Source organism: Barbatula barbatula (genome assembly GCF_947034865.1).
Source record: "Barbatula barbatula genome assembly, chromosome: 5".
In the NCBI taxonomy this organism is placed as follows: Eukaryota; Metazoa; Chordata; class Actinopteri; order Cypriniformes; family Nemacheilidae; genus Barbatula; species Barbatula barbatula.
In genome coordinates, this window is record NC_136769.1 from 4,077,808 (window position 1) to 4,103,540 (window position 25,733).

General features: G+C 38.0%; 1 protein-coding gene across 1 annotated transcript; it reads right to left on the minus strand.

Annotated features, from left to right (window-relative positions):
• Positions 1-37: 37 nt before the first annotated feature.
• On the minus strand, positions 38-10,976 carry LOC306893897 (uncharacterized protein). Its single transcript, XM_079456021.1, has 14 exons — positions 8,517-10,976; positions 7,995-8,121; positions 7,762-7,924; positions 7,498-7,690; positions 6,360-6,428; positions 5,879-5,947; positions 5,410-5,463; positions 5,244-5,315; positions 3,987-4,092; positions 3,515-3,585; positions 1,232-3,416; positions 928-1,026; positions 519-563; positions 38-423 (listed from the first exon to the last, which is right to left on the minus strand). The coding sequence occupies exons 2-14, from the start codon at positions 8,110-8,112 to the stop codon at positions 173-175; spliced, it is 3,495 nt and encodes a 1,164-aa protein (XP_079312147.1). The 5' UTR covers positions 8,113-8,121; positions 8,517-10,976; the 3' UTR covers positions 38-172.
• Positions 10,977-25,733: the final 14,757 nt, after the last annotated feature.

The following is a 25,733-nucleotide window of genomic DNA, read 5'->3' on the forward strand; positions in this document are numbered from 1 at the left end:
CTTTTGCATTCCACTGAAGATAGAAAGTCATGCAGGCTTGAAACAACATGAGGGTGATGAAACGCTGACAGTATTACTTTTTTTTTAACAAATTACTGCTGCCATTATTATTAACAAAAACAAACAAGTAATAATCAAAATAGAACAACATCAAATAAGACATGATCCAACTTTACTTGAGTTGTGCTTTCCTTTTTAAACTAATTCCGCGATTTCGCACGAAATCTCTGATGTTTTGTGCACTTCGCCTTGACAAAACATGATTTTCAGCGGACTTACACTGCTGGGATTCAGACAGTGTGGCCAGTTTCCCTTTGATTATGTGTGACTTAAAATGTTTCATCACAGCGCTAACTTCTGCATTCGACCAGCACACCTTTTGGCCTTTACGTGGTTTTTCAGTTTCTGCCTCACTCTCATTCTCTGTACAGAATAATTTATATGTTAGTAAGCTCTAACTATATGAGAGCTCATGTACTTACAATGATGATGGTATTCTGATTTAAACCCCCAGGTACCTTGGGAAACTTCAGTGGTTCTCTCAATTGGCATCTTATGAACATCTGCAAGAAATCATTTATACACTGATCAGGAAATTTGGATGAACTTATTATTATAGCCTTAACTTCAAATATTATTCTAGAAGTGAAATCTTCAGCCTGTTGAACAGCTGCTTTTTAAGACTTGTGTTCATCTGTCATTTATCAGTTTTGGCAAACATGAAAATGACCAACTTCTTGGTATCAGACATAATTAAAATGTTGGAGCATCCCTAAATTTAATAATATTCCATTAGAAAAGTTGCACTATAGGCACAATAAGCAATAAAACTGTATCTATGCATTTTATTTATGCAAATAATCTAATTAAAATGCTGGGTTAAAATAATAATAACATATTCAAAAACATGTTTACTTGTCAACTTACCAAAATCACTGGAGACACCTGCACCTCCAGCAGGAGCATCGTCCTCAGACTCTCTTTCATCAGGATCACTGGCTTCAGAATCTGTCAGACTGATTTCATCTTGAAGAAAAAGTGAACTTTAGAACATGAGAAACATCTACATGTTTAACCTGTATTCAGAAGTCATTTTTGAAACATGACTGACCATTAGACTACACCCTAGTGTGTACTCAATAGATGCAAGGTACATCACATAATTCAGTTTCCTTAAACCTCCCTATGAGTGTAAAACTCCACTGTACTGCCTACAGTAGGATGGACATACCTTCAATCTCAATGTCATCAAGTGATTTGCCTTGAAGATTAGGAAGACGGCCCTTTTCCATGGCTAGCAGTAACTTGGATATTTTAGCCAGCTGAGTAGTGGCTTCAGGCAGCCTGTAATAATCGCGATGGACGCGAATATCATGTCCCAGGAAATCTGCGACCTGATCCAGTTCATTGTTTTTCAGGTTTAGGATTTGGGAGAGAGTAGCTACATGTTTGCGGAGATGAGTTGATCTGAGAAACTCTGGATTTTGAGCTCCACATTCACTTGCATAAACCCTAAGAGAGTCCGGACCTCTGTAATGACTCTGGCAGTTGGGTCTGGCAAACAAGAATTCATTAGTGTCCAGCACTCCACATTCACTTCTCTTTGTAACCAGCAGTGTCAGGGCATCAACCATATCAGGTGAGAGAAGAACCGCAACCTTTCTTCCCCTTTTCCCCCTGATCTCAACTCGACTAAAGTGGCTGCAGAGTTTCTGTTCAAACTTGCTCAGGCCCATGGCAACATCATCATGGAGAGAAGTGCTGTCCCTTTCTTTGAAACCTCGGAGTGGCATTTTAGAGACCTCTCCTGCACGTCTACGGTTGAAAACAATCATTCTGGCAAGCGTTGTTTTGGCTAGTTCTGCATAGCTTTGAGGAGAGGCAGTCTCTTTTAGGTTCAGAAATGCTGTTTGTGCAGTCTTCTCTAAAAACTGATGAAGGCACTGTACGTCCTGAGTGAAAGGCAGGGTTAATGGCTTGTTAAATTTCGCCTCATTCAGCGTGACCAAAGCTGTGTGCGAGATCATCTCAGACCACTTTGAGGAGTAGAGCTTTTTAAATGTCTCTGTCGACGTGATCAGTTCCTTGTCCTCGGACATCAGTGCTCTGCAGTGAACGATTTCACAAATCTTATTCAAAGAATGCCCCAGTTTCAGTGCAAGGCTTGGACATTGGTAGCAGTGACTCTCGTCGTCATAGCCAGACACTCTCTGGACTGCTCCAATGAGTCTGTAAAAATTGGCAGGTTTTACAGCTTCTTCTAGACTGTATATTGAAAACTCTCTACGCAAAGTCAACAACAATCTTCCAATTTCTCTGAGTTTTTGACGAATGTACTCAAACTTGGTAGGGTCATGTCCATGTTTGTTATAGAAAGACTGTGCAAGTTGAAGAATACTCAGGTCATTTTTTACAACAGCAGAAATGTCATCCTGCTTCATCACACTTAAGAGCTTCCACACTCCTTGCGATATCTGCTGACTGAATGAAGACTCTGCCATAGTTGCCAGACCCAAAACCCTGGTTCTCCCTTGGTTTTCACTGTCAGACACTGGTTTTGAGGGACATCGTTTCAAATGACGCCATAGATCTCTACGTACAAACATCCCTTTGCAGTACATGCAATGCACAAAATGCTTTGAGTCACGTTCTTTTTTTGGTGCCCGTTTTATTTTAAGGGCCCCCTCTCCAAACTTTAAAACATCTGTGTTATGCTGATAGTTGCCCTTGTTCCTGAGTTTTTGCAGCATTGCTTTGCGTTCTTTTGAGTGCACAGGGAGTGACAAGGCCTGCCCAACTTCAACATCAGCCATATGAGTTTTCAAATGGCGCGCCAACTTGGACTGAGGCTTCCCGCAGATGTAACAATAGTTCTTACTATTTGCTGAACAAGAAATGTTTGCTGATTCCACACACTGATCTGCTTCACCAATGCTGCTTTCCCTCCCTTCCTCTCTCAATGTCGCTGCCTTTTCTGCATTCAAAAGCTTCTCAATACTCTCCTCTCTGTTTTGTGATGGCGGTGATGATATAACATCTGTTGACCTGCATACCTCTGAATCTTGCTTACTGGGAAGGTTGCATTCACCAGACCTGTCCGATTCACTGTCTATCTCAACATCAGTCAACTGCTCCTCCTGACAAAGCAAGCCAGACTCTTCATAAACACATGCTGCTTCCATGGCCTTTAAGATTGGTTTTCCTTTGTCTTTAGATAAATTCAGGGGTGTAACATTGGATCTCAGAGGTTCACTAAACTTAGAGGATGCCGCTCCATGCATATCTGAGAGGAGTTTAGATTGATCATATCTTGCTGGTTTTGTTGTCAGTTCATCTAAACTGTCTGACTGACTGTCTGACTCAGACTGTGGTATGTATTCCTCATCTGACAACTCATCTTCCTCTGAACTTACATCCTATTGTCAATATAGGTATGATTAATTTACAGTAATAATAGAAAGTTTTAATTCATAAAACTAAAGAACAAACATATATAAATCAAACACTCTCTTACCAGTGATGACCGTTTTCCAGTCCATTCGTGAAACTTTAAATAACAGGACTTGTGCCAAAAACTGGAGCACACTATTGGAGAAATCATCATGTATCAGGACATGTTCAGCTGTTGTCATTTGTATTGCGTTTAGGTATAGTATCTCATGTTAAAATTACCCCCTTATTGCAATTTATGTTTTTAGTGGTTTAATAGATCACAAAACTCAAGGTTTGGATCATATATGTTCTTTTGTTAATGGATTGGATCATTTTCAGATTAGCAAAAATGAAAGGGGGGGGGATGCAAATGTTACTATTTTTATGTATTACTTTAAGCACATTTCAAGTAACTCTATATCACAGCAAAAACTACTAGCCTAACTAATAACTTGATAATAAGCTGCTTCAACAGTTAAACAACTTTGATCTTAAATGAATGGTACTAAAATAAATGAAGATATGTCATGCTGCAAAATAGACAATATACTAACATTTACATCTCAGGCCAATCCACTTTAGTGCCGCAACAGGTCCCACACATTTAGCACATCTGTCCATGCTTGATATTACTGAAGAGACCACGTCATGCTTACAGACCTGAAAAGAAAAAGATTTGTGAATGTGTCAGTGTCAAAAAAGGAATATTCTTAAACATACATGTAAAACTACAATTTTTAATCATGCATCCTTGAAGAAGATATTGATCATTTTAAAGTTTAAAACTGGTCCACTTTGAGAGCAAAACTAAGAGCTCCAACCTATTTTTAGAGTCCAAATTTAAGACAAACAATAATACTTTTAGATTTATTATTAGAACTATCCCTAAGATTGTAATACATTTCTCTGTGGGAATCTTAAGATACTTAACGATCTGATCCGATTCCCAAATCGGATCGTTCTTAACATACATTTTTGGTAACTAAATGTCCTGCTGTGCAAATATATTAACTTCACATTTTCCTGAGACATGTAAAACATTGCCTAACGCCTGGGCCACACATACTCCGTATGCAGTGCGTTGCATTTTTTTATGTTAACAGATGATATTCTTCACACAGCTTGCGTTTGCGTTGCGGTCCGTCCGTTGTTCCGTTGCAGATGCGTTACGTTCTGTCAGTGCAGCGAGCGTTTATGCATTGAGTCTGTTTTCGCTGTACACTACGGACAGATTTAAAAGTGACAGGACGCGTATTGTGCTTAAAATCACACAGATTGAGATGGGATTTCACCATACATGCATGTAATTAAAGTGAGCCACTCATTTTCACAGTCATCATGTTGATTTGATTTCGAGATAAAGCTAGATAAAGCTCAACTCTTACCAGGATTGCAGAAAACACATAATCCGGTAAAACTGTAAATCTGAAAGTATATTTTCATGTTAAAGACACTACACACTTTTCAAAAAAAGCATTTAGAGGAGGGGCTTTTCTGCTGAAAGTGAAACTGTGTGACATTTGTTGAACTTGTGGGTCACAGAAACCACAGATCGCCACCGTATGGCAAATATCGCTTGCGCAACGCATACGTACTACAATACGCAACACAAGTTCTACACACGGAGTATGTGTGGCCCAGGCGTAAGCAATGGCACAGAACACAATGTCAAAGACATTTTATGTTATATAAAACCTTTTTTTGGTTCATTCGGTTTAAACTGGGGTAGGACAGTTTAGACGGTTGTGGGCCAGCAGAATAAAATTAATTATTTACACAGGTTTTCCCATTAAACTAAAACATGTAAATACCTCATTGACTTGTTCAGTAGGTGCACAAAAGCTCTGCTCCTCGTTGAACAAGTGCTTTTTGACAGGTGTCATCTGAAAACATAATGAAAAAAACAAGTTTAATCTGGAGAAGACATACTAGAACAAACTAATATTTCCTCAAATGATGCAATGCTCTTTTTATTACCTTCTCAACACAGTCTTGACCCTTAAATGATAATATGTCCTTCTCAGGAGTCACCTGGAAGCAAGGAAAAAACACTTAACACTTCTACAGAGAGGATTCAGAGATTATCCAAATAAAGCAGAATCACAGACAGACTTTTTCCAGTCCTTCAGTGGATGCACAGAAACTTGAGTCCATTAACAGTGATTGATCACGGACTACAGTCTACTAAAAACATGAAATGAAAACAAGCAAACATTATGAATGAAGCACTGAAGCAAAAGCTGGCTAATGATGCCAGAAAAAATTTAGCCACAATGGCACATTTTCAACCACTGGGTTATATTAGTGGGCAAAGTAATTCATGGGTTACAGAAGTGACTTGGACATTTAAAAGAGGTTGACATTTTAACATGGTAATTATGCAGATAGTTAAAACTCTAAACATATGGCCATAACCATTTGATTTCCAGAAAGAAAAAAACAATACCTTTTGTACGTCTCTGGCTTCTGACTGTGTGTTCACTTTAAGAATGGAGGGTTCAACCTCACTGAGAGTCTACAAAACATCAAATTAGACATTTGAAACCCTTGTTTGTTAAAGCACTAACCCTATGCATTGTATTCTGTGCCGAGCGCTAATATTTACATTTACATGTAGGTATTTGGCAGATGCTTTTATCCAAAGCGACTTACATTGCATTATTCTATACATTTATACACAGGTATCTGCAATCCCCTGAGATCCAACACACAACCTTGCGTTGTTAACACAATGCTCTTACCACTGGGATAGAGGAAAGCTAATATTCAGCTACAATGACATGTTTTGCAATCAGACTTCAAATAAATAAGAAGGATATATAATGTTTTTCCCTTATTGAAATTAAAGTTAGGAATGAATAAGAATTGGAATAGATATGCAGAATTACCGGCCCTACTCATTCTCTTCCAGTACAACTGTCACTCACCTTGTGTAGTCCCACAGTAAGAGCAGCACAATCATCACTGCCTGGTGACAACTGGGTCGTATGGCTTATCTGAAAATATAACATAAAGATAAGAGTTTTAAAACATGGCAAATATATGAAATATATCAAAAGGATAATGTAGAGTCAGCCAGTAATGCAAAATAGACATGAACAGGATGACCATGGTTAGTACACAGTTACTGACCAATAAATACTGTATGTGCACATGAAGTAGTGATTTGAGATAATATCAAAGTAAGATTACAAAAGAGTTTTATTTCAAATCAATATTTAAATATAAGATACATGTTTAAATGTAACCCAAAATACTTTAATGCATCACATTACATGCATGTTCATTATAGTATGTAAGGTTGTCTGTAGCTTTACACCTGTTTTATGAGGACACAGTTTTATGAGGAAAACATGTTCTTGATGTTTAACTTGACTGAAGAATCTCAAGTGTGTGGTTTTAGTTTGACAGAAGTCTGGTCTATAAGGACACACGTCTTACCGGGACACTGGTAACTACAGCACCCTGAGTTTAAGTATTTATATGAGAGATCACTTTATACACACACACACAATCATAATTCAGTGAGTGATAACTGTGGCAAACAATCTGTTTCGGAGGTACATTAAAAATCTGCTCTTTCACTTGAGGAATAACTAAATTATTACATTAACTTATTGGATAACTTTAAAAATAATCAGGTGAGACCCAAACAAGATATAGCAACTCTAGTTATCATCTGAAACAACAAGTTTAAGAAACAAATAAGAAACAAAATATAATGTGACAAATAATGACTCATTATTATTGTAGAATTACTTATTGAAGGTCTATTTTAACCAAGGAGGCTGCTTTTTAACTACTTGTATTATGGTTATATTTAATCTAATAGTACAATAATGAGTTTTCAATATTGGCATGAGTTGTTCTTGAGGTAAACATGTTTTTTGATGTCTTCATAAAAAAGGGTCTTCATAAAAACGATGTGGAGGCTACAAACAACCTGATATACTGCATCTAATTGACACGCATAAGGTTATTCATATAAAATCCATTACAATTAACCTTTTATATTTTTAAGTTGTTTGAAATAATCCAAAGTTGTTATTGTAAAGGTTTAAATACCGTGCAACGCCATGGCCACTCAGAATCACCATAATTATATGTGATCTCTTCACCAGCACAGATGCTCCTTATAGCAAATAAGCAAAGGTGTGGTTTTCCATCCACACGGATCGTCTTCATCTTGCTGTTTGGGTTAATATGGTCATCATTTACAAGTCTACCAAGAGAACAGTCATCTCGGGCAGCATCAACACTAAAGAAATGAGAGTTATCAATAAGTATCTATAATAGAGTAGTTTTAATGTTAAAATGTTTTCTACATACCAGAGGAGTTTTCCATCATATCGAAACTCAAACAAGAAAACTTTGAGGGCGTCATGATATATTCCTTGTCTCCGCTCACATTCTTCTTTACTTATGAGATCTCCTCTGTATTCCAGCAGGAAATCTCCCTTATCAAACTCAGTACAACTGAACACACCTCTCCCTACACGACAACAGAGAAGTAAATAGCATACAATGTACCTGACACAGCTTTAATAAACCATCAAACTCACCTTTTGAATCATTGATGAATCTGCCATCAAGCCCTTCCTTGTCTTTCTTGAGAAGTGAAAACTGTATGGCCTGCTCCAGAGGCTTGGGCTTTCTCCTTCGCCGTTTCACTTCGGCCATCTGATGTGTCTACGGTCATAGGAAAAGACACTCAATAATTCTGAATAGTGCATTTCATTTGACATATGATTCAGCAAGTTTGGTTTTGATATAAACATTAAGAATGACAGTTCTATTGGTACAAAGTTTATGATATTAAACTCAGGAGAAATAAGAGTGCATCTTGATCAATCTCTTAACGCAGAAGAACTGCAGTTATATTTCACAGCAGCATGTCAGGATACTGTACTGGGTGGTATTATTATTTAATATAATATATATATCCATCCCCCTCCCATTCAACACATGTCATGACAATTCAATATTATGATGAATAAGACTAAAATAAGCAGGGAAGAGCTTGCAAGACATGCACAAACAAACCAGACGGATTAAACAAGCTATTAAACAACATTATAACTTACCTTTTGAGTGATAGTTGCTTCAAAACGGTTCAATTGTTGAAAAACAGGTGTTCTCTGGTGCAGTTTCTAATCCGGTCCGAACTGGAAATAAACGTGAGCATCACTACACCTCTGATTACCATAGGCTATTCATTAGAATCATTAATATCAAATAAAACTACTAATAGTACAAATATCTTTTTAATAAGCATCTATGATTTATGCCTGTGAGTAAACTGTTTGTTTATACTTTTATTAATAGCATAGCAAACAAGATTGTCTAATCGCGTTTCTCCATTAAACTGTACTGATCTGATTTTAAGTTATTGTCATACTTTATTTTATTTTAGGAATACATTTCATTGCAGGACCCATATGCATCACATATTTCATTCGCAATCGATAAATTATTATCATTATAATAATGACTTAGTATTGTATATTAACTCACGTGTATATAGCAGGTTGTGTGCAGTCAAGCAGCGCTGATTGAAGCTCCGCCCAACTCCGCCATCTTGTTTTCGCTATTTCGCGCCAATCGATACCGATCTATCCAATCACAGGCCTTAAAACTTACACTGGCATAATATATGCACTTTTTGGATGACGCGAGTGCAATACCGGGACCAGGCTACAGGGGCGCACTCTCAAACTCAGAGATACACTGTGTATGGTAACATTTCAGGGTTTTATGGTATAAAAGGACATCGCGCCAAAATTGGAGATAGTGCTTCTGGGACTAAGTAAATGACATCTACATTGTCGGATTTACAAGGACATGGTCCCTGTCCTCATAAACCCAAATGTCCCCGTAATGCTGGTGCGTATTCAGGTCAAAAGTCTTCATAAACCACAAAAACAAACACACACACACACACACACACAACACTCTCACACACACACACACACACAACACTCTCACACACACAACACTCTCACACACACAACACTCTCACACAGCACCACACAACACTCTCACACAGCACCACACAACACTCTCACACAGCACCACACAACACTCTCACACAGCACCACACAACACTCTCACACAGCACCACACAACACTCTCACACAGCACCACACAACACTCTCACACAGCACCACACACACTCTCACACAGCACCACACAACACTCTCACACAGCACCACACAACACTCTCACACAGCACCACACAACACTCTCACACAGCACCACACAACACTCTCACACAGCACCACACACACACACACACACACACACACACAATAAAAAATTTGCCTGGATTGCCTTTTGATTCATAATAGTATAGCAGTTTTATAATATTTTATAATAATATTAATAACTACAGATTTATATCCAAACTAGCTAAAATATATAATAATATTTGTAATTATTGCCAATACGAATTAAATAGTAATTTGTCAATATAGGTATTACAGTAAATTGCAGTATAAATATAGTAAAAATACAGTAAAGTACTGTGTTGTATCTATACAGCAATATTTTTTGTACTGAAGTAATCTATTACAGTACAGCACTGTAAATCAAAATACAGTAACTTACTGGCAACCGTGCTGCCAGTAACGTACTGTAAAAATACAAGCAAATCGTTAACAGTGTTTAGACAGTGTATAAACCCTGTGACACTGCACTACTTATGCCCCCTGCATTTTTACAATTTGGTAAATAAAACTGTGTGTACCCGGGTGCACTGCTAATATTTGATGTAATGAGTGGAATAATTATTCTACTAGTTTGGTGTGTCACTACTCCAGCAAAGCAATATTTTAATATATCCATGAAGTTTGCTTCTACAAATATCTAGTATGCATCCAAATTTCAATAAGGATTGTTGTCCTCGTTCAAGGTGTCTACAGATGTAAACAAGTAAAATGTAAGACATTTAAGGATCTGAAATGAGGGTTCGGCAGTGATTTAGAAATGCTTGACAGCGTGATACGATCACTTTCCTCTTACATACTCTGTTAACCATCAAGAATGTCAGAAATCATTAAGGGTTAAGCACTGTCGTAGCATAACAAGGCTGTGCAACATGACAAAGTAAAAATATATTTTCATGATTACTAGATCATGGTGATTTGGTTTGTAAATAATCTGTTAACAACACATCAGTGAATGGTTTTGGTTCTTTTACACTTTTTTCAATTAGAGTGTAATTGTTTTAATGTGTGTATCAGTATATTGGAATTATAGACTGAATTGAAGATGAAGGCACTACTAAAATATTAATCACAAATGTTTTTTCTGTTTAGTAAATGCTGTCTGATGACTGAAAAAAAAGAAAGTTGCAAAAAGCAGAAAGTTAATAGAATGCAATATAGATGTCATTTACCAAAAGAATGTTTGCAGCAGCAGCACAACTATTATTTATTTTCAGTTAAATTGATTTTAATATATAAAGTTGTATGTATTGTAATGTATATTTAGGTTAACATTTATGTTCAACGGACAAAATTGTGCTTAATAAATGCTCAAACCTTTATGTTAATTATAGACCCTTTTTTCTATCGATTTGATTGGTTAACTTTGGATACATATTTAATTTTAAATTCGATTCGAGAGATGGTTAAATGGTGTCGAGTTTAGAAATGACATGCATCCACTTGACATTTTAGCATGCAAATTAAGGGGAAAACTAAGATATCTAAAAGAAAAGGGACGCGATGTGTAATGCAATAATGTCTCAAAAGTCAAATGGGGGAAAGAAAATAATGGACTGTGATTCATTACAAAAGTCTGCATCGAATATTTTTACAAGCACCGGATCAGGACTTTGTATTGACAGATTCTAAATATATACAATATTGACTTGATTGCGGATAAAAAATAACTAAATAAGCAAGTAATGCAAATAATGCAGTTTAATCATTTGATTATATTTTACACTTAACTTTACTTGATAAAATAATTTAAGTTAAAATAGCAGCCAGACTGCACATTCTTCTGAACTTTGTTGGGTACACAGGGCAGAGGGTGATCATCTACATTGGAAAAGAAAACCACCATTATTTATACATATCACTATCACTAACAATTATACATATACACAGACAGTTGTATTCAAGCTTCTTTTTTTCTCATTATTATTTGACTTAAAAATGACTTCTCATTATTATTATTTGCTATAAACATTATGAAAAAGCTTTTTAAAACCTTGTCACTTACCTGTGGGCAAATCTGTTGAGAGATCAGCAACATCGACCATTGTAAAATCACTGACAAGAAGGTCATCTGCAATCATATTTAATATTATTTTTTAAACAGATTCAACAACAACCGTCTTCCACAAATAAGATAACGTGTTCAACAAACATTCAACAGCATATTAAACTAAATTGCTGTTACAGAGGGAAATGGCAAACCCACAAAGAGGTACACAACTCTGCAATATCTGCAAAACCCCTGTTTGAAATCGGATTAGTACAAAGTTATTTATACAACATAATATTCTTGGGGCCATCACATTTTATGAGGATTAAAAAAAATAGCTAGTGCTGGATGGTTACTTAGCTTACAATTACTTACCAGCATTTGTTCTCTATCTACCCATTTGGTAGTCCGGGTAGCTCTTCTTCTTTGGTGTCCTCTTTTCAGGAACCTTTATAGGCTCTCCCTCTGGGCAGCTCACTTCGTCAGCGGTGGTCAAATCCTATTTTTCACATTCCTGCCTGTTATCTGAAAGCCAGTGTTATGCACAGGTATCATGTTACTTATATTAACTTATTAAATGTAATATTACTTGTCATGTGATATAAGAATTTATAGAAGAATAAATTAGGGTTTATAGAAATGATAACTACAATTCTGATTCCAATTTTCCCGCCCTAATGTAAAGAGTAAAAAATGACATACCTGACCGAATTTTAACTTTTATAAGCGGAAATTTCATCCACACATCCTCAGGCACTCGAAAAGTTTTCATTGCTCTTTTGACTTGTTGATCAGGCCAGGACACACACCCATTCTTGACCCAACGGGATGGAATGACTTCCTCCATTTCGGCTTTGCCTTCTCTCCATACAGCTTTGGCCCACATTGTTCTTGTCTTTCAGAAAACAACAGATAGATATAAACCCAATTACTTAAAAGTTGTGACATTATGTGGATCAGGGGTGTCAAAATTCTGTTCTGGAGGGCCACTGTCCAGCTGTTTGCCTTAACAAACTGGTCTGAAAGTTTTAGTATGTTCACAGACCATAATTAGCTGGTTCAGGAGTGCTTAATTGGGGCTGAAGCTAAACTCTGCAGGATAGTGGCCCTCCACGAGCAGGACTGGACACCCCTGGTGTAGACAATTCAATAATTTACTGGTTACATAACATATTGGCAGGAAATAGTCGGATTGAGATTAAAAGGATAGTTCACAAAAAATGTTATCATTTACTTATCCTTGAGTTGTTCCAAACCCATATAAATGTTCTGCTGAAACCTGCTTTGTTACCAACAATCTTTAAAAATTAATAAAGAATAAAGACATTATCACAAGTTTGTAACTTATAACTGTAAATGACAACTGTTTCCATTTTGGGGTGAACTATCCCTTTAAGTTAGATACTAAATTTGTCCGATGTCCACAGTGTGTTTTTGGTGATCCAATCACAAGTGGTCAGCCAAAACACATAAGATTTCATTAAGTATCAATGAGCAATTTTTTTATGTGCAGATGGTTCTCAAACGGAAAAGCAGAGATCTCTTCAAAGACGTTCAGAAATTCCTAACATCTTCTGCTAGGTAGACAAGAGAATGGACATTGTAGGAAGTAAAGACGTGGGTGTAGAGCTTAGTAGATGTTTTATAAAAATACATCAGTAGTTCCTCTGCATAGGCAGTATATGTATTCCTCGCTTTATCATCAGAGTCCAACAGTATAGACATGGCAACAGTAAGTGTAAGGAAGTGGTGATAGAAGCTCTGAGGCAACACTGAACGTAGAACAACAGGTCCAGTGTAAAGTAAGAACTGACCGAATTCAGTTGCTTTCCATCTGTCCAAAAATGCAAGTGGCTGTCGTGCAAATTCTCTTGGCAGTTTTCCATTGAGAGACAAGGTTGGATGATATTTCACCAATTTGTCTCGGAGAAAGTTTACATGCTCGTGGACCCTGTTTGAGAAAGTTCAGTAAGCGTCTAACCACCCCTAGGCATACCAGGTGCATATAGTCCAACGCAAATGAATGTACAATGACAAGCGTCCATCAACAAGGGTGAGTGTCCACTTTTGTGAGAAGAGTAAGAGAGCCTGTTGAAATCCTCATTTGTTCTTAACGTAGTGGTCTCTTGTGAATGGTAATTGAACACAACCCTGTGGTCTACATATTGTCATTTAATAGTGCAATGCTCGCAACTATTGTATGCATTGTGCCCCTTAATGCATTTAAAAAAAGCTCTTGCAAGAGCATCACAAATGAAAGCATTTACTTTAGTCTTCAAGGTTTCATCTTTGAAAGAAATTCCATCCTGTTGAAGCCTAGTCAGCTCTTCAAGGAAGTCTGCCAGGAAATCTCTCACAGAAAACATGTAGCTGACAGCAATCAGAGGACAGCCGATGTTTTTGTTCACCGTGACTTCGTCAACAAATATTTGGTACCTTCCTTCATCTGCAATAAAACAAATATGCAACACTTGTGAGATAGAGAAAGAGTTTCTGTAAGACAGAAAGAGTGTGCGTGAGGCAGAAAAGAAGTGCATCCAAGAGAGTAAGAAAAAGAGTTTGGGTATGTGTGTGTGAGAGAGATGCAGAAAGTGTGTGTGTGTCAGTGTTAGGGATGCAGAAAGTGTTTGTGTGTCGTGTTGGAGATGCAGAAAGTGCATACATATGTTAGAGATGCAGAAGGTGTGGGTGTGCATGTGAGAGAGTGTGTGTGTGTAAGAGCACTGAAACAAATATATGTTACATGCAACACTTGTTTAGGAGTAGACATGCGTATCCTTACCTACAACTATGATAAATGCATACCCTTACCTACTACTAGAATACATGGCGAGGTTGGCAGCTCTGATAAAGCCTCCTGTGAGAAATTAATACAGAATATGTAGATGGGTAAAATGTTAATATAGAAACTGCTAGATGCAGTGCACACGAAGATATTATAAAGGAAGACAAAATATTCTGCTGTATTGATTGCTAATTAGGAAGACAAAACAAATAAAGCTATTATGCTGTGCACTTACATCTTTGTTTAGAAGCAGCACCTTTGGATTCTCTGTAAGGTACTCCATTAGGCCTTGGAGGAGTTTTATTGGGTCTGTTGTTACTTTGATTCCTTTGCTCTTAAGAAACTCTGTGATAGGCTTGCCCTTCTCCTCAATTTGGTTAATCAATTTAGTTTGATCCGAAAACCCCACCAGTTTCTCTGTGTGATCTAGCAGATGGTTGGCTTCAAAGAGGTAAGGCCATTGTTCCATGACTTTGATTACGTTGTCTTCGTTATTCAGAGTGATACGCTGGGCATAGTATGTATCAGACATTAATGTTTATAGTTACTCTCAGGTATAGGTTTTCCTTTAAATGCTTCTTGCAGCATTTTCTTTTTTTCCTCATTGTTGCAACAGTCATTCTGTGACTGGTTCCCACTGACTACAACCATAACGGTCAGATAATCTCGATTTCTTCTTTGGCCTCTCTGAAGGCGATGTGCTCAAAGCAAATTGTCGTCTTACATTCTCAATTCGGTTCTACATTTGCATAACAAGGGAGGCAAAACCTTGACCCACAACATTTGTACCAAATTTATCCAAGAAGGAATCAGGGTGTTTCTCAACTAGTTGTTGTGCAATCTGCTTTATCTTGCTTCTTCCTGGTCTGGTGTCTGAAGCCATGAGGTCTTCAATGATTATCCTGACCATATGCCTTCTGTCTTTTGGCAGTGGTCTTCCCTTCTCCTTTAGAGCATTCATTAACTTCACTGGGAACTTGTGCCATGGAACTTAAAAACTCTGTGAAGTCACTGTTGGTGATACAGCTGGTGTCACATGATCAGCAAAACTAGAACTGCTAGGAGCACATGACTCAACCACAGTGCTTTGGGATGCTAAGTGGAAAAAACAATTAAAACCAATAAATATTGAAAGGTTATAATTTATAGCAAACAAAACATCACTGACAAAGGAAGAGAGACTTAACTTTTACAGACAGAGAGAGAGACAGAGAGACAGAGAGACAGAGAGAAAGAGAGAAAGAGAGACAGAGAGACAGAGAGACAGAGAGACAGAGAGACAGAGAGACAGAGAGACAGAGAGACAGAGAGACAGAGAGACAGAGAGACAGAGAGACAGAGAGACAGAGAGACAGAGAGAGAGAGAGAGAGAGAGAGAGAGAGAGAGAATATTAGTTTTAGTGTGTAAGAGAGAGAAAAAAAAGTGTGTGTGTGTGTGAGAGAGAGAGAGAGAGAGACAAAGAATGTGTACGAGTGTGTGTTACAAAAAAAATATTGTGTTTGGGAGACGTTACATACCTGAGCAGAATGCACTGATCAATTGTCTGGACTGTATTGGTGGCAAAATCCGATCCAAGTCTGCTGCTGTCAGATATTTGCAGTCATCAACATGTGTAACTCCCAAGTCCATCAACTTCGTGATCACACTCTCCAGTTGCTCTTCTTTGAGTGAAGGCAGTGTGCTTCTGATCTTCCCTCTTACATGCTCCATAGTGGACTGTGCTTTAGAGCAACCAGCAGTCTGCCGCCTTTATGGGAGTGTCTAAGTGGGATGTAGTCAAAAAGCTTATCAAGTCTTTTGCAAAGAAAAGTACCAGCATCTGTTATGAGGAATGGACAGAACCCAAGCGCAGGCAGCGATTTACTAAATAATAAAACTTTATTAAAACAAAGACCCTCGATGGGGAAAACGAGAACAAAATCAAGACAAGACTGAAAACTAAAACTTCCCACAAGGGGGACAAAACAACAGGGTAATCAGAATAATAAATAAACTATAAGTCCAAAAACTTTGAAACAGCAACAAGATAACTCCAATGGAAGGCAGGGTATCAAGACAGACGTAGGTGGGTAAACGTGAGGAATGAACCGACAAGGGACAGAAGGAAATTGGGGCTTCATAAAGGAAAACACTAACAAGGACTGATGACACAGGGAGAGTGGCGGCAGGTGACATGAATGAAACACTAAGGAAAAGCTAACAGGAGGATAGCACGAGGCAGGTGAGGGTAATGAAATACTAAGGGAAAGATGGACCAGGGCTGGTGACAAGACTAACACTAAAGTGCCACTAACAGGGAAACAAGGGGTTGGGGCTAAAGGACGCGACACCGGAGAGAGAGCATGGCGTGACAAACCAAAACAATGCTCTTTCTCCACACAAAACACATGGGGCTGACATGATCCTGCCACAAGACTCGAAAACCAAGACAATGAGAGGCAGGATCATGACAAGCATCACTATCTGCTTCATAAACACCAAGATCAGGATCAAGACATGCTCTTTTCTGTCTGAGAAAAAGAAGCACAATGTTTTGTTCTCTGATTACAATGCACGCAATCATTCCAAGAATTAGCTCTCCAATTTCACAGCTCAAAATAACAAGCATTTCATTTGCATAACATGTGCCTTGTACAGTAATTTTGTTTGTCACTACCGCATTTGATGCTGAGACATTCTTTCAGCGCACCCTTCAACTGTCTATCATACAACTCTGGGTAAAACCTTGTACAGTCAGACATGATAACCTCAGGGGAGAACACATTGCCCCTGCTTTGGTGGACCTGCAGCAATTGATGCCTCTCTGAAAGTGATTTTGTGATGTTTTTGAAGTTCTTACTTGCTCGAATACACCTTTTAAAGTAGCTGTTCTTGCTTTCAAAACGCATCGTCCATGTGGGAATTAATGGTCCAAACTGCAATGTGAGCTCTGCATAATGCAAAAGGTAATGATGTTTGGGTCTAAGCTTAGTATGTGGGAAGAGGACATGCCTTGTTTCTATATACTCTTCAATTAGGATCTTCATGTAGGCAGGGCCAGATTAACACTTCAATTTAGCCCCGGGCAAAAATATTCAAGAGGCCCATCATCACAACCCCAGGATCACCATAATCTGGCAAAATACAGAATAAATTACAGTAATACAGTCAATATACTCAATATTTCAATAACTAACTGACATCAAATGCATTTTGATGTACAGATGTGCAAATGTTCATCGAACTACAAATGCACCACTATGTTCTTTTGTCAAGACCACTCAGTCATTATGTTATGAAAACAAAACACATTGGCATCAGTATCATTTGGCAAAATTGACCCACTACATAGTCACAAAAAATAAATAAGCAACGACTTTCAAAGCATCCAATATTAATTTAACAACACCTACTGCAAACACAAATGCATAAAATTGATAGAGCCATCACAGAGGAAGTTCACAGACAAGACACAAACAAAAATCCATAGAATCCATCTCCTAGAATCAAGCAGCATTTTGGTCCTCAGCTCATTTTAAACAGAAATCACCCTGTCACCTCAGAATGCAATAGAACTATCAAGTTATAGCACAATAAAACATTTAGAAATCTGCTGTTTTCTCGCAACAACAATAACCAAACAAAATTTACCGCATTTTCATGGAGCCACCAAAAGGGAAATATTGATCAAATGCAGTATCATCTGCTCCTAAACTTTTTGAACTTTTCACATCACAGTTCAACAAAACAGGCAAGGGTTAAACATTTTTGTGCAATAGAAACATTTGGAAATCTGTCAATTTATCTAAATTAGACAAGACAAAAAGAAATACTAAATAATCTGGCAAAATACACAATTTGAATCCTAAATAATGGGGAAGAGCATACATAAATTTGAAATGCTTGATTTCATTTTGGCAAACACATCTTACACGAGCATTTCTCTGGACTTTGAATGTGAAACAGGTGCTACTCGTAGACTCGTCGAGCGGTTCAGATGGCGGTTAGACTCGAGACCCATCACAGCTTCCCACCATTGGTCGCACTCGCAGCAGAATCCGGGTCTTCGGTTGAAGATGCTGCTGGGGGCTCTTTGCTCTCGGGGCTGTGAACATTAGCTCGAGCCGGCATTGAAGAAATTTTCTGGCTAGCTGAGCTGTCCTCATTGATGCGTGGTGCCTTAACAGACTAGTTGCGAATGCTAACGTTTACTAGCGTAAAGAAATTGCCTATTTTCGGTCTATATTTTAAATTTTCTGCGTTCCTGATATCCTTCTCCCTTTTAAATTTCCGATTAGCGCTCCCACTTAGCTACTGCGTGTTTGGATTTTTTGAGTTGTGTTTTGTTGTAGCGCTTCGGTCACGCGACCGGCTCAGTGCATGTTGATTGGTGTTACCGCCCGCGGGGCCCTTTAGAGGTAGGGGGCCCCTGGGCAATTGCCCAATTGCCCATATGGTTAATCCGGCCCTGCATGAAGGCAACCTGTGATTCTGACACTGTGGGAGCACACACAAGCTAAACCACCTGCCTAAGTAGCAGTATAAGTTGCCAAACATCATCCTTAGGATTTTGCACTCTGTCATGTAGCAAGAGTGGTATAAATCGAAGTAGCCACCAGTTTTGCGCAGCATGCCCTCCAAGTTTCTTCCCATTTACAGGTAGAATATTGGCTTTGTTCTGACTCTCTCCGGTAAAAGAAATTATTCTGCTGTTAAGGATGTCATAGCTAAACCACTTCCTGGATTTAGCTAGAAACTGCAAGTACATTGCCAAATCATAATCAACTATTCCCTCAAATAAATCATGGGCAAGGCAGGGCGGAAGTCCTGGTGCACACACATGAAAATATTTGAGTTTGTTTAAAACTTGTTTAAAAATATTTGAGTTTGTCCGGAAATCAGGGTTATTTTGTAACTCCAGCAATGACTCACTGTAACTTGCTGGAGTCCTTTCAGAGGCTGTAGAAATAGGATTTCTTTGAAAATCCTCTTTTCTTATGTGACAGAACCTGCAAAAAATGTTCTGCACAACTGAAGTTTTCAGTAAATCCCCCGAGGTAGTGGGATCCAAGATTGTCTCCGATAACACAAGCAATGCTTCCTCTGAATGTTTTTTCTTCAACACAAATGCCACAAATGCATTATGTTCAACATAATGAAACTGTCTCATCGTGCCCTCGTCATTACGGCCTAAAGTTATTTGTACTGGTTCTACCCAACCAAATTCTTTCTTGTAATAATGAAGTCTCTTATGGTGTGTGGTTAAGGTGCCACTAGCTGCATTAAGTGTGCTCTGCATAGGGCTTTGCTCATATACACGGTTTCCCTCATTTCACTCACAATTGCGGTGTCAGTAGATGCAGGGACCAAATACTTTGCTTGTAAACCAAGAAAAAAAAGAGCCATGTTTTCGGTGTATTTTTCCTGGGCTGGCCCTGGGTCAGAGTGTGCTTCTCGCTGCACTGTTTGGACACTATCATTGTCTGACACATTATCAGACTGCGCAGGAACAGGGTCTGAACTGGTCTCAACAATATGATTTTGAGCAATATCCAGTACATCACACTGCTTGTGATATCGTGATAAATGAAATGTAAAGGAGGATGTGACTTTGAAAGTCTTTGTACATCCATTGTAAGGACATGTCACTTCAAGACCCTCTTGCAAATGTTGCTTAAGGTGAGCTACAAGACCTTTTACGCTTTCACACTCTTTGCCACAAAACTGCCAAGAACATTTCAACTGCACAGATATCTTACGATCAAAAGACTCCTTCTTCCTTCCCTCCTTGTGAATTCTGTACAAGTGCACATTAAAAGAATTGTAAGAGGAAAATCTTCTACCACAGTTAGGAAACCCGCAAGGAAATATTGCCCGGCTAATGTTTCTATGGCTCCTGCAATGCTTTACATAGTCAGAAACTGAGGAGCTTCTAAACTCACAAATGCCACAATGAAATAGCATAGTAGATGCAAGCAAGTCCCAAAAAGAGCCAGATTTTAAGGCAAGCAAGACTTGATGGCTTCTGTGTATGTCATCAGGGCATCCAAAAGTTGTGCTGGTATGATTCTGAAAATAACAGTAAAAGACAGCACAGCACACTAATTTACACGTTGTATATGGCATATTTTATAACATGTATTCTTATTTACAGACATTTGCTGAATTTTCAGTGGTGAAATACAAGTACATTTACTCCAAATACTCTAATATATCGCAAATATAGAAGGTATTTACTTGACTACACTGCATAAATACTCTCTAAATGTATTGATTTTGAATGTCTATGATAAACAGGAGTAGGATGGGAATTCTACTCACTAACAAAATAAACTCTTGAAATAGCTGAAAAATGAACAAAACAGATAATAAAAAACATGGCTAATATAGGTGGTTCTAATGGGACAGCAATGCTTCAGAAATAATGATTTTAAAGAATATAATGCATTGCTGCAATCTGAACAACTCAACAGTATTTTAAGTAGTTATTAAAGTGATATAAACAAATCTGTCCTCTTGACATTTCAAACGGTCATGACTTTCTTTCTTGCACAGAAGACAACAGAAGATATTTTCGAGAAAGTTGGTAGCATTTACTTGTATTGGTTTGGTGTCCATAAAATTACAATTCAGTTGGTGCCACTGCTGTCCGGTAACCAAAATTTTCTAAAATATCTTCTTTTGTGTTCTGTATAAGAACATGGATATTTTATAATCAGTTTTTCCCTCAAAATTACAGAGGTGGTGCCAGGATGATCACGTGGACACCTATAAATAGGTACTTAACTAAACACTTTACAGCGTTTGCTGCGCCTCGTTGTGCCAATTACGATAGTCTGTGACATATAAACAGTTTTGAACTTCACAATTCTTTCCATAAGGAATTTGTTATATGCGATGGGCTCCCCGAGGCAGACAAGGCAGTAAATGTATATCAATCTGCCTTTTTACTATAACAGACTTCACACAAATAAGCCAATAAAACATTTCAAATCATTTTCTCGAGTACACTTGTTGTCTCACTGATGGTGAAAACAGTCTGTAAGCGGAATAACCGTAACGATATCTGTGCTGGCTATCGTATAAAACTCACTCGCCCCGCTTCGCGTCGATGTCAAATCATCCTGTCAGATGCTATTTTGTTATAACCGTCTGGGTGTAACGTTATATTAGCCTTACATGTGTGTATTTCCCCATATACCTGCTTTCCCCATAGCACCTACACTGCTTACAATTCATGCCACTATAAGACTGCCACACAGACTTGATAAGTTCCTCAAACTAAAGCGAACACTACGTCATTAAAATATTAACTAAATTATCAATATGCAAAAAAAACCACAGACGGACAGATGTTAACGTTACGTTTAAAATAGCGTTCATTGAAATTTATTTGAAATACACCACCAAGCACGATAACTGTCAACCAAAAGATACAACATCACTACTTTTGAATGCTAGCCCTTAATTGTATAGTACAAAGAAAACAGTAATTTAATTTTTCAATTAAATAATGAACACACCTTTTACACAGAGCGGAGCTGAAGTTCATAAGTGTCTGGCGAGACTGGATTGGTCTGTCTGTCACACAGTGGAGTGTGGGATGGGACGTCTACCTCTCGCGCACCAAGCAGGTTAAAAATACGGACAAATAACTGTAAATTAACAGATAGCATATTCGTTAATGAGGAGAAGGCATAAACAAGTAACAATCAATAAGTGAATTCTCATTTGTGTAACAAATAATAACTCATAGTTCAGATAAGGAACAAAACATCGGTTCTTGTTAACAATGTCTAAAGAAATTCACTGTTGTAATTTACATTGCCGGTTCAGTAATAATGATAATAAAGTTAAATTAAAGTCGTTTAATTAAAATTTAGTTTTGATTTCTATTAAAAATACTTACCAGTGGAACAACTGAGGTAAAATGTTGTGCTTACGTCCATCAAAAGTCTTCAGAGCCGCGATCAAGTCCCATAATGCAGTTCGAAAATGTGTATAAACGGAAAAACACCCGCAACACATGTAGTATGGAAAATTTTCGTTAAAATATACAGTCATTTAACTGTTAATTTACGGATTTTTATTTACAGTGTACTTTTTCCAGAACTTTAGATAAGAAAGGTAGATTAGAAATAGGTCTGTAGTTAACTAGTTCTCCAGGGTCCAGATGGGGTTTTTTGACAAGGGGCCTTATAACAGCCACCTTATATGCTTAAGGCACATGTCCTAATGTCAGAGATGAGTTAATAATGCTAAGTAGAGGATCTATAATTTCTGGGAGCATCTCTTTCAGTAGATTTGTAGGTATAGGGTCTAACATGCATGAAGTTGATTTAGATGATCTAATGATTTTAGATAGTTCATCGTGATCTATAGTAGAAAATAAACGTAATTTCTCCTTAGAGGCGCTGTAGTTAGTCGTTTGTTCAGCGGGTTTCACTTCTGGTTGCATAGTTATAATTTTTTCTCGAATATCTTGGATTTTATTTGTGAAATAGTTCATAAAATCATCACTGCTATGCTGGTATACAGAATCAAAAGAAGTCGCTGACGATTTATTTTTGGTTAATTTAGCCACTGTATCAAATAAAAACCTAGGGTTATGCTGGTTTTCTTCTATAAGTGATGAAAGGTAGGCGGATCTAGACGTTTTTAGGGCTTTCCTGTATTTTTTAATACTATCCTTCCAGGCATTACGAACTACCTCTAATTTATTTTTCGTGCCGCTTTCTTTAGAGCCTGAGTGTGTTCATTATTCCACGGTGTCTGTCGGTCTGTCATTTTTAATCTTTAAGCGCAGAGGAGCAACTATGTCTAGCGTTTCCGAGAAGGTGGCATTAATATTTTCAATGGTAAAGTCAAGATCTTCGACGTTATTACTCATGCTAGAGATTTGAGACAATTCAGGCAAAATTCAACGCACCTTTTGTAGTCGAAGTTACTGTTCTACAATATTTGTAACTTGGAGTTTGATTTGCCACCATTGGGTATTGAAGCAAGCATGATACCAGATAATGATCCGAAATGTCTTCGCTCTGCTGAAGGATTTTTACGTCGTCCACGTTTATACCGTAATACAAAATTAAATCTAAAATATGATTACGAAGGTGAGTAGGTCCTGACACATGTTGACTAACGCCAATGGAGTTTAGAGTGTCTTTAAAAGCCATTCCTAAAGCATCTGTATCATTATCTACATGAATGTTAAAGTCACCAACAACAAGGACTCTGTCTGCAGCCAGTACTAGTTCTGATAAGAACCCACCAAATTCCCTGGAGGCCTCTATACAATAGCCAGAATACATTTTAAAGATGTTTTGTCCTTAGTATTAGGTAATGATGCATCAAAATGTTAGGACTCTGTCCTTCCTGTCTCGAGCTTTCTGGCTCCCTGTGCAGAGTCATGACATTGCCACATTTTTCGGGTTTCTGTTGTGTTATGTGTGGAGACATGTGGCTTTATATTGTTACTTGATGCCACGTGTCTTCCTGTTATGTCTCTCAGCCCCACCCTCCTATCGCCTGTAATATCTTAAGGGTTTCATTCCCATCGTCTGTTTTGTGTTTCACTTTCGTTAGGGTTTTATTCCCATCAACTGTCACCACTCTCCCCATGTAATCCCTCCTCGTTAGTGTCTCCCTTTATATAGTCTTAGTTGCCCTCTGTTCAGTGTCGGTGCATTGTCTTATGTCTATTGGCTCTATTAGGGCCAGATTAACACTTCACTGTACCCTGGGCAACAATATTCAAGGGCCCCATCATCACAAGCCCAGGATCACCATAATCTGGCAAAATACAAAATAAATTACAGTAATACAGTCAATATACTCAATTTTTCAATAACTAACTGCCATCAAGTGCATTTTGATGTACAGATGTGCAAATGCTCATAGAACTACAAATGCACCACTATGTTCTCTTGTCAAGACCACTCAGTCATTATGTTATGAAAACAAAACACATCAGCATCAGTATAATAAAAAAAAATAAGCAACGACTTTCAAAGCATCCAATATTTATTTAACAACACCTACTCCCAACACAAATGCATAGAATTGATAGAGCCATCACAGATGAAGTCCACAGACAAGATACAAACAAAAATCCATAGAACCCATCTCCTAGAATCAAGTTTTGGTCCTCAGCTCATTTTTAACAGAAATCACCGTCACCTCAGAATTCAATAGGACAATCAATATAAAAATTTTGAAATCTGCTGTTTTCTCGCAACAACAATAAACAAACACAATTTACAGCATTTTCATGGAGCCACCACAAGGAAAAAATGTATTAAAATGCAGTATCATCTGCTCCTAAACTCTTTTGAACTAGTTTTAAAACAGAAAACCACCGGTCACGTCACAGTTCAACAAGACAGGCAAGGGTTAAACATTTTAGTGCACTATAAACATTTGGAAATCTGTCAATTTATCTCAATTAGGCAAGACAAAAAGAAATGCTAAATAATCTGGCAAAATACACAATTTGAATCCTAAATAATGGGGAAGAGCATGTTTAAATTTGAAATGCTTGATTTCATTTGTCAAACACATCTTACACAAGCATTTCTCTGGACTTTAAATGTGAAACAGGTGCTGCTCGCAGACTCGTCGAGCGGTTCAGATGCGGTTAGACTCGAGACTCATCACCGCTTCACTCAATGTCGCACTCGCAGCAGAATCCGGGTCTTCGGTTGAAGATGCTGCTGGGGGCTCTTCGCTCTCGGAGCTGTGATCATTAGCTCGAGCCGGCAGTGAAGAAATGTTCTGGCTAGCTGAGCTGTCCTCGTTGATGTGCGGTGCCTCAGCAGACTAGTTGCTAGCGTTTACTAGCGTAAAGAAATTCCCTATTTTCGGTATATATTTTACATTTTCTGCGTTCCTGATATCCTTCTCCCTTTTAAATTTTCGATTAGCGCTCCCACTTAGCTACTTCATGTTTGCATTTTTTGAGTTATGTTGTGTTGTAGGGCTTGCCGTCACGCGACCAGCTCAGTGCACGTTGTTTCTTGTTATACCTTCGTCTGCCTGCATCTGGGTTCTGTCCAAGCCATTTTGTGACACAAGTACCATGACTTCAAAAGAATTGTATTTAGGATTAGACTTCTGAGAAATGCTAAAAGAGTTACGGTAAAGTGCAGCAACACCTCCCCCTCTGCCTTTTAGGCGAGGCTCGTGTGTATAATAGTAATCTTGGGGGACAGACTCATTTAAAGCAATATAATCATCTGGCTTTAGCCATGTTTCTGTCAGACAGAGCATGTCTATTGTATGATCTTTTAGCATATCATTAATATAAAGTGCTTTATTAGAGAG

Coding starts and splice junctions, on each gene's coding strand:
- LOC306893897 (XM_079456021.1), bottom strand. CDS start 8,112: ATGGCCGAAGTGAAACGGCGAAGGAGAAAGCCCAAGCCTCTGGAGCAG. Junction 4,093..5,243: donor CTACTGAACAAGTCAATGAG/GTATTTACATGT, acceptor TTTTCTTTTCAG/GTCTGTAAGCATGACGTGGT. Junction 3,586..3,986: donor GATTGGCCTGAGATGTAAAT/GTTAGTATATTG, acceptor TTTCTCCAATAG/TGTGCTCCAGTTTTTGGCAC.